Source organism: Mobula hypostoma, chromosome 4 (assembly GCF_963921235.1).
Source record: "Mobula hypostoma chromosome 4, sMobHyp1.1, whole genome shotgun sequence".
Classification (NCBI taxonomy): domain Eukaryota; kingdom Metazoa; phylum Chordata; class Chondrichthyes; order Myliobatiformes; family Myliobatidae; genus Mobula; species Mobula hypostoma.
In genome coordinates, this window is record NC_086100.1 from 41,854,018 (window position 1) to 41,867,779 (window position 13,762).

At 41.8% G+C, this 13,762-nt stretch overlaps 1 protein-coding gene across 1 annotated transcript; it reads right to left on the reverse strand.

Moving 5' to 3' along the window:
* Positions 1-12,019: 12,019 nt before the first annotated feature.
* On the reverse strand, positions 12,020-13,244 carry LOC134344770 (UDP-GlcNAc:betaGal beta-1,3-N-acetylglucosaminyltransferase 7-like). Its single transcript, XM_063044858.1, has one exon. It carries the CDS (start codon positions 13,242-13,244, stop codon positions 12,039-12,041), a length of 1,206 nt encoding a protein of 401 aa, XP_062900928.1. The 3' UTR covers positions 12,020-12,038.
* Between the last annotated feature and the right edge of the window lie 518 nt (positions 13,245-13,762).

A 13,762-nucleotide genomic window follows, 5' to 3' on the forward strand; every position in this document is an offset into this window, starting at 1 on the left:
AGTAGAGTGACATTTGTAATTTTCCATTCCTCTGGAACCAACCCTGAATCTAGTGATTTCTTGGAAGATCAGTGCTAGTGCCTTCACAATCTCATCAGCTATATTTTTCAGAACCATGCAGTGTACACCATCTGCAAACTTTGTAGTACAGGTGACTTATCTACCTTTAGACCTTTCAGCTTCCCAAGCTTTTCAGTTCCTTAGTTAACAACAACTACACTCACTTCTGCCCAGACACTCTCAAACTTCTGGCATACTGCTTGTGTCTTCTACAGTGAAGACTGATACAAAATATTTATTAAGCTTGTGCTTCATTTCTTTGTCCCCCATTACTACCTGTCCAGCATAATTTTTCAGCTGTCCAATATCCAGTCGCCTTTCTGTTACTCTTTATATATCTGAAAACATTGTTGCTATCATCTTTGATATTATTGGCTAGATCACCTTCATATTTCATCTTTTCTCTCCTTATGTTTTTGTTTATTATTTACCTTCTATTGGTTTTTAAAGGCTTCCCAGTCCTCTAACTTTGCACTAATTTTTGCTATATTTTGCTATATTGCTCTTTTGCTTTTGTGCTGCCTTTGACTTCCCCTTGTCAGTCATGGTTGCATCATCCCCTCTTTAGAGTACTTCTTCATCTTTGAGAGGTATCTGTCCTGCACTTTGGAATTGCCTCCAGAAACTCCAGCCATTGCTTTTCTGCTGTTATCCTTGCTAGTGTCTCCTTTCAACTTACTTTGGCCAGCTCCTCTCTCACGCCTCGGTAATTCCCTTTACTTCACTGTATTACTAATACATCCAATTTTAGCTTCTCCTTCCCAAAATGCTGGTTTAATTCTATCATATTATGATCACCATCTCCTAAAGGTTCCTTTACCTTAAGTTCCCAAATCAAATCTAGTTCATTACACAACACCCAATCCAGAACTGCCCTTACCCTTCATGGACTCAACCACAAGCAGCTCTAAAAAGCCACCTCATAGGCATTCTACAAGTTCCCTCTCTTGGGACCCAGCACCAACACATTTTCCCAATCTACCTACGTATTGAAATCCCCCACGACTACCATAACATTGACCTTATTACATGCTTTTTCTAATTCAGATTGAAATTTTTATTCTACATCCTGGTTACTGCTTGGGGGCTAAATACCTTCCATCAAGGTCTTTATACCTTTGCAGTTACTAAACTCTACCCAGAAGGATTCTACACATTCTGATCCTATGTCACCTCCCTGTAAGGATTTGATTTCATTTTTTACCAACAGAGTTAGCCCATCCCCTCTGCCTATCTGTGTATCCTTGGATGTTAACTCCCAACTATGATCTTTTTCAGCTAATACTCAGTGATGCCCACAATGTCATACCTGCCATATCTGCCAAAGTTGTCAGCTTAAATGACACCGGGCATCTCATTGGTGTTTATCTACCCTTCTATTTGGAAACTGATATAGTCACCCAAAACAGGATGGCACGGGCAGAAGATTTAAAAGTTTGAGAGCTCGTACCACCAGAATCAAGGACAGCTTCTATCCCATTGTTACCAGACTCATTAACACACCTCTCATGTGCTTAAAGAGGAATGCTGGAACTCCCAATCTACCTCACTGTGGCCCTTGAGTTTATTTGACTACCTGAACTTCATGTTCTCCCTAACTTTAACATTACATTTTGCTTCCTTCTAATTACCTTTATGTATGGAATAATTTATTTGGGTGGTATGCAAACAAATCTTTTCACTGTATCGCGGTATATGTAACTATAATGAACCAAATCCAAGCAAATTGCCACAGTGGTTTTAATTAAGGAGTTCAAGATTTAGAACAAGTGAGAATGAAGGAAATGCAATACATACAGTGTCAAAAGCAGAAGTGTCTGTAGCTTGTAAGGGAACTTGAAGCAGATGGCGTTACGATGTGACTTTGCTTTTTTTGGTGGTGAAGTTTATGGGGTTGCAAAGTACTGCTGGAGCTTGGTAATATGAAAAGCAGGAGGCAAGTCAATCATTACAGGGTACACAGCCTCTGATCTTCTCCCATGGTCATAACATTTATGTAGCTTGTCCAATTAAGCTTCTAGAGCACAACAATGGCTACTAGACCATCAGCTTTAACAAGACTGATTTTATTTACAAAAATGGCTCTACATTTCCATTTTGAGGATGGGAGGGGGGATTTACTAAATATGAGGTTACTTGAACTTTTCTTGTGTGGAAGAAAATGATAAGTTAAGATTACATGTTGAGTTACATGTTGTTGTCTAGCTAGATATTGCTCAAGACTTGGGTCATGAGGGTGATGGGATAAGAGGCAGTTGTTGCCTTACTTGTGTGCGCTAACAATAGTCAGACATAGATCATGCTAGTAATGAGATATTATTTCACTACTGCGAAGCCTCTTCCGGTGATGCCTACACCGAAGAAGTTTAGATCCTCTCTTCGACGGGAGTTCAGTGAAACCATCTCTCACTGCTCCCCATCTGTAATTTCTTCGGCTCTTCAACTTTTCGACCACACTTTGACTCAAACTCGCTATCACAGCCATGTATCCTTTCTTGGAACGTGCCTCCGTCGCCAACTTACTCCAGTTGGCTTTAGGATTTGTTTCCAAGCCTCTCAATTTGGACCTTCTGAGGATCCCAGGTACTCACATTTTATTGACTCTGCCTCTCGCCGCTTCTCCCGTCAAGCTCTGAAGGCGACGCTCTCCGCCATGAGGAGGTACTTGGTGTCCCTATCCCAGACCCTTCCACACCTTCGGGACACTTTCTTCGCCATCTGTAATGGTCCTACCCGTTATTTCATCCTCCGTCAGATTCACGCCTGCAATCGCCGTTTTTTTGACTTTGTCATGTTAGGCAAAGATCGCAAGATCTTACATCTACGGACTCCAGAGCCTGCCGGCCCCGACGCTAGCAGGCATGAACTTCAAATTGCGGCCGCTGCCATTGATCTCGGCGGCTCCAACACCTCAGGACATATTCAAAACCCGGACTCCAGCAACGACCATGGACACATTCGAAGTGATTGCGCAACCACCAACTGCGACTCCAGCCTTGAACTCCAGGCCGGGTCTTTATGTGCTGCTATTGTGACTCCCGTTTCCCCTTCCCCCACCACCACTCCGCAGCCCCGTCTTCCTCAGATCCCACCGTCAGCTCCTGGGCCCTCAGAGGCTCCATCTTCCTCTCACCCCAACCCTCCCCTCTCCACTGACACCCCCAGCCTCCCCCCTCCCGCCTCTGATCCCAGCTCTCAAGATTCCAGCCTTGAACTCCAGGCCGGGTCTTTATGTGCTGCTATTGTGACTCCCGTCTCCCCTTCCCCCACCACCACTCCGCAGCCCCGTCTTCCTCAGATCCCACCGTCAACTCCTGGGCCCTCAGAGGCTCCATCTTCCTCTCACCCCAACCCTCCCCTCTCCACTGACACCCCCAGCCTCCCCCCTCCCCCCTCTGATCCCAGCTGTCATCCGTGCCGGGTCTTTACCATCCCCTCCGACCTTCAACTGTCCGAGGCAGAACGCTCTGTCGTCAGTAAGGGCCTCACGTTTGTCCTCCTTCGCCCACACCTCAGCGAGTTCCGTGTTCGCCATGATGCGGAACTTTTCTTCCGCCGTCTCCGTCTCCGAGCCTACTTCTTCGGCAAGGACTCTTCCACCCCCACCGATGACCCCTTCTCCCGTCTTCAACCCTCCTCTTCTTCATGGACACCCCGCTCTGGTCTTCTGCCTGCTCTGGATCTCTTTATTGCCAACTGCCGACGGGACATCAACCGTCTCGACTTCACCGCACCTTGTCCCCATTCCAACCTCACTCCTTCGGAACGCTCTGCTCTCCACTCCCTCCGCACTAATCCTAACATTATTATTAAACCCGCTGATAAAGGGGGTGCTGTTGTAGTCTGGCGTACTGACCTCTACCTTGCCGAGGCACAGCGACAACTCGCGGATACCTCCTCTTATTTACCCCTCGATCGTGACCCCACTAAGGAGCACCAGGCCATTGTCTCCCACACTATCAACGACTTTATCCGCTCAGGGGATCTCCCATCCACTGCTACCAACCTTATAGTTCCCACACCCCGCACTTCCCGTTTCTACCTCCTACCCAAGATCCACAAACCTGCCTGTCCTGGCCGACCTATTGTCTCAGCTTGCTCCTGCCCCACCGAACTCGTTTCTGCATACCTCGACACTGTTTTATCACCCCTTGTTCAATCCCTTCCGACCTATGTTCGTGACACTTCTCACGCTCTTAAACTTTTCGATGATTTTAGGTTCCCTGGCCCCCACCGCTTTATTTTCACCATGGATGTCCAGTCCTTATATACTTCCATCCCCCATCAGGAAGGTCTCAAAGCTCTACGCTTCTTTTTGGATTCCAGACCTAATCAGTTCCCCTCTACCACCACTCTGCTCCGTCTAGCGGAATTAGTCCTTACTCTTAATAATTTCTCCTTTTGCTCCTCCCATTTCCTCCAAACTAAAGGTGTAGCTATGGGCACCCGTATGGGTCCTAGCTATGCCTGCCTTTTTGTTGGGTTTGTGGAACAATCTATGTTCCGTGCCTATTCTGGTATCTGTCCCCCACTTTTCCTTCGCTACATCGACGACTGCATTGGCGCTGCTTCCTGCACGCATGCAGAACTCGTTGACTTTATTAACTTTGCCTCCAACTTTCACCCTGCCCTCAAGTTTACCTGGTCCATTTCCGACACCTCCCTCCCCTTTCTAGATCTTTCTGTCTCTGTCTCTGGAGACAGCTTATCCACTGATGTCTACTATAAGCCTACTGACTCTCACAGCTATCTGGACTATTCCTCTTCTCACCCTGTCTCTTGCAAAAACGCCATCCCCTTCTCGCAATTCCTCCGTCTCCACTGCATCTGCTCTCAGGATGAGGCTTTTCATTCTAGGACAAGGGAGATGTCTTCATTTTTTAAAGAAAGGGGCTTCCCTTCCTCCACTATCAACTCTGCTCTTAAACGCATCTCCCCCATTTCACGTACATCTGCTCTCACTCCATCCTCCCACCACCCCACTAGGAATAGGGTTCCCCTGGTCCTCACCTACCACCCCACCAGCCTCCGGGTCCAACATATTATTCTCCGTAACTTCCGCCACCTCCAACGGGATCCCACCACTAAGCACATCTTTCCCTCCCCCCCTCTCTGCATTCCACAGGGATCGCTCCCTACACAACTCCCTTGTCCATTCGTCCCCCCCATCCCTCCCCACTGATCTCCCTCCTGGCACTTATCCGTGTAAGCGGAACAAGTGCTACACATGCCCTTACACTTCCTCCCTTACCACCATTCAGGGCCCCAAACAGTCCTTCCAGGTGAGGCATCACTTCACCTGTGAGTCGACTGGGGTGATATACTGCGTCCGGTGCTCCCGATGTGGCCTTTTATATATTGGTGAGACCCGACGCAGACTGGGAGACCGCTTTGCTGAACATCTACGCTCTGTCCGCCAGAGAAAGCAGGATCTCCCAGTGGCCACACATTTTAATTCCACATCCCATTCCCATTCTGACATGTCTATCCACGGCCTCCTCTACTGTAAAGATGAAGCCACACTCAGGTTGGAGGAACAACACCTTATATTCCGTCTGGGTAGCCTCCAACCTGATGGCATGAACATTGACTTCTCTAACTTCCGCTAGGCCCCACCTCCCCCTCGTACCCCAGCTGTTACTCATTTTTATGCACACATTCTTTCTCTCACTCTCCTTTTTCTCCCTCTGTCCCTCTGGATATACCTCTTGCCCATCCTCTGGGTCACCCCCCCCCCGTCTTTCTTCCCGGACCTCCTGTCCCATGATCCTCTCGTATCCCCTTTTGCCTATCACCTGTCCAGCTCTCGGCTCTATCCCTCCCCCTCCTGTCTTCTCCTATCATTTTGCATCTCCCCCTCCCCCTCCAGCTTTCAAATCCCTTACTTACTCTTCCTTCAGTTAGTCCTGACGAAGGGTCTCGGCCTGAAACGTCGACTGCGCCTCTTCCTATAGATGCTGCCTGGCCTGCTGCGTTCACCAGCAACTTTGATGTGTGTTGCTTGAATTTCCAGCATCTGCAGAATTCCTGTTGTTTATGAGATATTATTAACCTTTTTCCGAGATTGTCTAGCAAGTAACAAATAGAGGGACTAACTATAGACTTGTATCTCTAATTTTGTGCATCACACAGGAAGAACTTGCTGATACCTATCAAGTGCTTTTGAAATTACTGAACATGTATATTTAGCTGTAGGCTTTTGCCCAAAATTTACTGTATAAATTTAAAATGTAACCTGACATAGTCGGAGTCATAAGACAACGGCTCCCCGTGATCACGTAATAAAAGGGTTAACCATATACAGAGGCTTGTGTCTTTATTTCTGTTCCCTAACAGAGTAAAGTCTCCCATAGTGATTGGCGACAAAATTTTTTAATGGTAAATCAGAGTAATTTCTTCAACACCTTGCCATTGAGCTTTGGAATGCCGTTGAGCTGAGAGGTCAAATAAAGTCTGCTTTCTGTTCTGAGGGCTAAGAGCAATTTATCATTTCACTAACAGATGCAAACATCATAGAACATCCATCTTTAAAAAAATAACACAAATAAATACAAGGATGTCCTTCAAAATCAAACGTGGTGCTGGGTTGCAGCAAAAGCCAGAAGTAGAAGACTTATAAGATCTGACTGTGGATACTGCCTGGAAAGCATTAAGAGGCGAGTGAAATTAGACCAGGTCAAAAGAGGAACTGAGTGGTCCCATTCTAACCATTTGACCCGGGTGTAAATCAGACCAAAACTGTTTCAATGAAACCTTAGCTATTCTGGTGACCCTTTTCTTTTGAAATGCATTAAATGGGCAAGGCAGTACATACAGCAATGACTTGCAACATCAAAATTGGGTGCAACCCAAGAATGACATAGATGATTTATTCAAAATAAAAAAAACTACTTGTTCAATTTCAGCGTTTTTCCTAAACAGCATTCTTTACCTGCTATATTAACAGATTTTGATGAGTGACACCATTCAGTGTTTAGATTTTGTAATTCTATACCATGTATTAGCAGCATGGATGTACAGTAACCAAGGATTAAGCAGTGAAGTATTTGCTTTTAATCAATGACCTTTGATCAGTGCATTTACCAATAAAATGTTTCCATGTGAATAATCTCCACAAGCAAAGCATTTATCTACACTGGATTTCAATTTAGATCAATCTAAATAATTTAATGAAAGGATCATTGATTAGATTACTGATGAAAATCACCACTTGTATTAGTGGGAGATTGGCACATTGCGTACAGATGAATGCAGGCCAGTAAATGAGGTGGACCTGTTATTCTTTGATGGAAAGTTAACTCTAGGTAATTTTGATGGATCAATCTTACCATCATGCTAATGCCCATCAGCATATACAGATACATATTCAATTCAATGCATCATATCTCAAACATAATCACCTTTAAATATGGGTTACATTTCTGAGGGAAAAATAGGTCAAGAAAACATTTGATAAAGTTGAAGCAAAATTTAAAATAATTAGTGAGATCGAGAGCTCAGAACTGCTTTGAAAGTGGTTTCATAATAGACATAAATTACATCTTCCAAGATTTTGTTTTGAACATCAATATAAAAATGTGCATTATGAACAACCTACCATTGAAAACGTAGCTGAAAAATAGATTATTCATTGCTTTATCTTAATTAACAACTTCCTGTCTCATCTATTCCTGTTTAATAGTTAAATAGTTTTAAATATTTAAATAGTTTTACAAAACTGAATTTAAGCACAAGTACAAAACTGACATATAAGTCAAAGCAAACAATTCAGAATAAATCAGCTAAAGCAATTTAATAAAGCATGAAATTAGTCGCTTGCAATGTTTTAATGTTGCTTGTCTCCCTCTAATGTGTGAAATAACGTTCAGGGTAAAACAGAAGGGATGAACTGGAGAGAGATGTTAAGGTTTGTGGGCATACATAACTGAAATGGTTTTGCTGTAAATTGGTCATATTGCTCTGTCATTCAATAAGATGGAGGCTGATTCAGCTTTGGCTGTACCACCGCTTTCCCGCTGTCTCCCACTACCTTTGTAACCAGTAATATCTGTCAGCCTTTACCTGAATATATTCAGTGACTCCACCTCCACAGCTCTCTGGGGTGGAGAATTCCAAAGAGCCTCAACCCTCTGAGAAGAAATTCATCCTCATCAATATCCAAAATAGATAATCCCTTGTTCTGAAACCAGCCCCTCTATTTCTACAATACTGCACTTAAAGGAATATCCTTTCAGCAGCCATCCTATCAATCCTCCAGAAGCTTAGATGTTTCAATTAGATCACCTCATATCAGAGTCAAAGGTCCATGCTGGAGGGAAACTTATTCTTTGGTCCATTAAATCCATAGCGACCATCAAACACCTATCTACGCTAATCCTGTTTAATTCTCCTCATGTTTCCACCAGATTCTACAATTCATTTACTCAATACAAATTGTGAGAAGCACAGGGAGGATAAACAGAGTCTGGTTCTGTTGGTATGGGTGTGTAAAACAAGTGGTCATAGGTGTAAGTCAAGAGGGAGGACATTTAAAGGGGATCCAAGGGGTAACTTTTCACACAGGGAATAGTTGGTATCTGGAATGAGCTGTTAGAGATGGTGGTGGAGGCAGAAATAGCAACAACATTGAAGAGACATTTTCACATGCACATTTTTACCACTCACTTAACCTGTTGATATCCCTTTGCTGCCTTTGTGCCCTCCTCACATCTGCTAACCCATCTGCCTTTGTACCATTAACAAATTGGCTACAGCATGCTTCATCCTGAGATGCAAATCAGTAACAGCGATTATTAATAGTCGAGGACCCAGCACAGATCCCTGGGGCACCTTGTCAATCCAAAAATTACCAATCTATACTAACTGTGTTTTCAGTTGGTTAACCAGTTCCCCACCTCCACCCCAACCTATGCACACTCACCTGGTGAAGTAACTTTGCTAATATAATTTGTCCATTCTAAATGTTGATTAAAATACCAAGCTACTACAGAACCCCATAATTTCTTGGTTTACAATCTAATCTACTGCATAGCCACACTATGGGGGCCAATGCACTGGTCCTATGAGAAACCTCTTACACTGTTTCTTATCTGCACCCAAAGTAATTCCATATTTTGGGCTACTGAGCCAATAATATCACTCACTGTTGTGATCTCATCCTTCATTGGACCTATTTAACTTCTGTTGCTGGCTATCCTTTCAAAATGTCAAAAGTTTGCTAATTCTCATGTTTATTCTGTGCAAAAAGCAAGCTACAGTTTAAGATCTAGGCAGGGATCCTGACATGGAGCCCAAAGAGTTGCTTGGCACTTGTAACATTTGTCAACCTACCAGTAGTTTTGAGGTAAACAGAATACATCATTGTTTTCACAGCTGCACGGCAGAGTACCTCACATGCAAACTTTGCCAGTAACCATTCTTAAGTTAATGAAACAGTTCCATGCACGAACTGAAACGTAATTGTCCTGCTATACTTCAGAAGCAGACATTCCCATTTACAAAATTTTCCAATGAGTTTTAACTTCAGAGCTCGACAAATTATGAACTTACTCAAAACTCGAGTTATCCTTCTTTCTCAGTGATTCCATACATGAGGCACCAGTTCCCCCTCCCCCCCCTAAGTTATTTCAGTGGATTGTAGATTCAACAATCAAGGAAGATATTACAATATAGAATCTACCCCACAGCAGTGACCTCTCCAATACCGGAACTGAAGATCAACAAACTGGACCAAATTCTTTGATAAAATGATGGTTCTGGCTGGACAATGCAATGAATCCGGTGCACAGGAGCTTTCTAGAAATTATTGACACTACATCACGTCAGTAACCACCAGAAATGAAAGTAGGAAGTAGATCAATTATTGGGTTCTGAGGGAGGGGTGGCAAGAAATTTCTCGGTGGCTTGAAATGGACAGCATAATTTTGCTGGGTTCTTGGGGAGATCACAGTTCATTCAATTGCATAATATGTTTAATGAATTAATGTATAAACTTGAAGACAGTTTTAAAATAACAAGTGATTAATAAGGAATGAAGTTCTCTCACTATCGCAAAATTTGCAATTAAATCAGTCTGCCATATTTTGATTCTATTGCAAAGTATATTTGAGACTTAGTTAGGATTAGCAGCAGCTTCAGGATTCTTACAGCACACAGAAACAAAAACAGAAAACTAGACATTGACGATTACTCTCCCATTGGGCTCTAGGATGCACTTCATCATCTGACTCTTTATGGAGTTCCACATGAGAAAGAAAATTTGGTCTACATGCTACTTTCATGGCCTACACTCACAACAGAAATCTGTACCATGTTCGGTGAGAGACAGGGGATATTCTCCCATTGATTTCAAAGGCAGGAAATGTACAAACTATAATAAATGAACGTATTAAAAACAATTTTAGAAATATGTTAGTCTTAAATTAAAATGTCTTAAGGGTTGAAAGAATTAAAACTGCCCAAATTATTTCTTTAAACTACTGAACACCGCAGATGCTTGAGGGTTAGTGAATATTTACTTTTCCTATCTGGAACTGAACTTGGCACATGATGCCCCAATGAGGTACAACATAATTTTTCTTTTCCCAGGCATGAACTAGTCATGGACATTTCATTCAGTGGTCATAATTTCCTACCAAATATCTCTTAAACCAGGGTGTACATGTTATCACCGCTCACTGCTGATTCCAAATATTTCCTAGAACTTTCTTAAAAGAATTTGTAGTGAAACTCCCATCTCTCAACCATTGACATTTCTAGATTATGGGCCAAGTCACAATGCTACTGCCGCTTTTGTGAATCAAACTACAACAGTATTTGGGAAATCCACTTCAGAAAGCAACATCTTAAGATATTGAGCCAAACGAACATCTAACATAATATTGCACATTAAATTAACAGGCATTGGCTTAGAATTCTAAAAAGGTTTGCTTAGCTGGTATGTGTCATGGAAAGAAGTCCACTAGCATTCAGCAAAGGGCAAGAATCCTATTTCATATTCTAGGTACATGGTCATTTGTATGGTCAGGAAGGACTGCCACTCAAAACCAAGCCAATCCACCCAGTTTAAGAAGACCTGAGTTTGACTGACAACTCAAGTACCATGGAGATGTTTAATTTCCATTTGAAACCACTTTGCTAAGAAAATAAGCTTCACCACCACCCCACACCCCCAGGATTTGTGTATTATTCCTTTTAAAGGTTCTAAAGACATATTTGCACCAAGTACCCACTGACCTGAATTGCAATGACTGTTTTATGAAGAGAACTTCTTTAGAGAAATTCAGATCATGCCATCATGTAGGTACAGATTTTAAAGGTCCAATCAAACTAGATCCATGCTTGTGTTACGGAAGAAACTTTTTTTACATGTGTTTTAGGAGAAGAAACACAAAAGGTGTGCGGAGTATTAAAAATACAAGGTCACAAATGAATAATTACACAATTTCATTCCCTCTAACGTATGAAGAATGGATTTAAAGCTGATATGGAAACTTGCATAGAGCCTCTGCAGAGAACAGTTTTGATGAGAAAGCATAAGTTTTCTTTTATAAACACAGTCACTACTTCAACTTCAATGGTATTCATATTTAACCACATCTCTTCAAAAAAACATGATCAAGAGATCTGAGCAGTCATCAAAGAGATTTAGGGGTGTGCTGCCAATATTCAGATATACTGTAATTTTTTTTCATTATTGTGAAATTAAGTTCTTAAAAATTATATCTCTACATATTTTGATGAAGATGTTACATTTCTATCATTCCATTTTTGGGCAATGAATAATACATAAATACAAATCCACTTGGAATCATTTTAATTCTATATAACAAGTCAAAGATTCAGGTGAAAAAAGATTAAAGATTGAGATTGTTGATGGAAAAATAAGTTAAATGCACATTCTTCTTTATGGAATATCGCAAGATTTTGCTTTCACATTACAAATTACACCCAACTCCAGAACAGTTTTGGTGACATACCTACAGTACTTTAATTTTCTTTGAACAACTAATGCTGCTATGAACTAATTTCCACATTTTTAGAAGCTCTGTTGGCAGAAATTTGTGCACCACCAACATGCTTTTGTAAAAACAAGGCTCTTTATTCATCTTACTGTTTTTGTTCTTCACAAGTCCAAAGGTCTTAAAGCCACAGTGATGTATAGGAGTTATTCCCAACAGTTCCAGGCACATCCCCAAGAAAACGTCATCAATTGGGTACAGGTCTAAACTTTCTGACACTTTATGTAATCTCCTTGCCAGTGAACCAGCCATCAAAAATCCACCACCTCCTACGTATGGTGGATAGTAAGTTTTATTGTATAATCCTTCAGGTATGTAATATTTATTTTCCTTCCTTCTAATTGGCTTGGCCTTGTACAATACATCACCTACAAAAAGATTCTGAAAGTTGGGTGCATGAAGAAACTCAAGAACATTCTTTGTGCTCACAAACACATCATCATCTCCTTTAAATATATACTCAACATTCTCACAGTAAGTAGAAAACCATTTGAGAAAATTAACCTCTTTCAAGGTAAGATTGAAGAAAGTGTCCATAAAGTCCCACTGGAGAATATCCTTATAAATTATGTTTTCATATTCCAAGAGCTTTTGATGATGCAGCTTTTCATTTTCAATGGATGAAGTGCCCAAAAGAAACAATGTTTTAATTTGCTTCCCATCCAGCTCCATTTCTTTGCCCCACGTTTTCCTGATCACTTCTCTTCGATCATACTGTGTTATGATGGATTTAACAATGATCAAAAGGTAGATGTTGCTGCTGCATTTCTCAGGATGATTGAGAATCATTGGAAAATACCTGCAGTGTCTGTATCGTAAGAACTGTTCGAAGTTTGGTTCCAAGCCATTCATCCACTCAGTGCGAGTGACGTTGCTGGGAGTACAGTTGACAGCTGTTACATCCCATTGTTTGGTTTTCCTCCTTGTTACTGATTTTGTCTCTGTGGCAGTTGTCTCTGTTTTATTCGGACTCAAGGAGTTGTCCATCAGCGTGAAGAAGTTCAAAAGATTGACAACCCGTCTGCCCCCTGGAGAGCTGGACCTCTGGGAGATACTCCGCAACTCCTGGTTTGTGTTGCTGTTTCTCTGCAGCACAGCCAATGCCACAAGCACAATGGAGATGATAAAGCAAACTTTTAATTGTTTCTTCCCCCTAAAGTACATCTTCACTAACAGTGATGAAACAGAAACATTAATTCAGTGATTATATAGATAATTCAGTTAAATAACTACTTTCAATCAAAAATCTCAGAACTAGTCATCACATTTCTGCCATTCTGTATAAATATAAAGGGATTCCTTCCTTTACCCACACACCACTTAATATTCTAAGTTTCTGAAAGAGGCAAGTACACGTATGGCAATAATCAACATTTCACGACAAAGGGCAAGCTAGTTACTTATACATTTGCTGACAAATATCAGCAAACCTGTCTCTTTTTACCTCAAGTACAAAACAAATGAATTTTTAAAAATATCAAATTATTTACGTTGGATTTGAACCCTCAGTTGAATCTACAAACTCTGTTTTGGTAGCATAACTACATTGGTCACATCCTCACCTGCTCTTACACCAGTTTAGCTACTGTTTCCATCAAGGGCAAGAATGATTGTCTTATTTTGTATTCCAGTCAGGTGTAAAGCTGCCAGTACTGGTTGGATACCTTCGCAGAAGGATTGTT

Coding starts and splice junctions, on each gene's coding strand:
- LOC134344770 (XM_063044858.1), bottom strand. CDS start 13,244: ATGTACTTTAGGGGGAAGAAACAATTAAAAGTTTGCTTTATCATCTCC.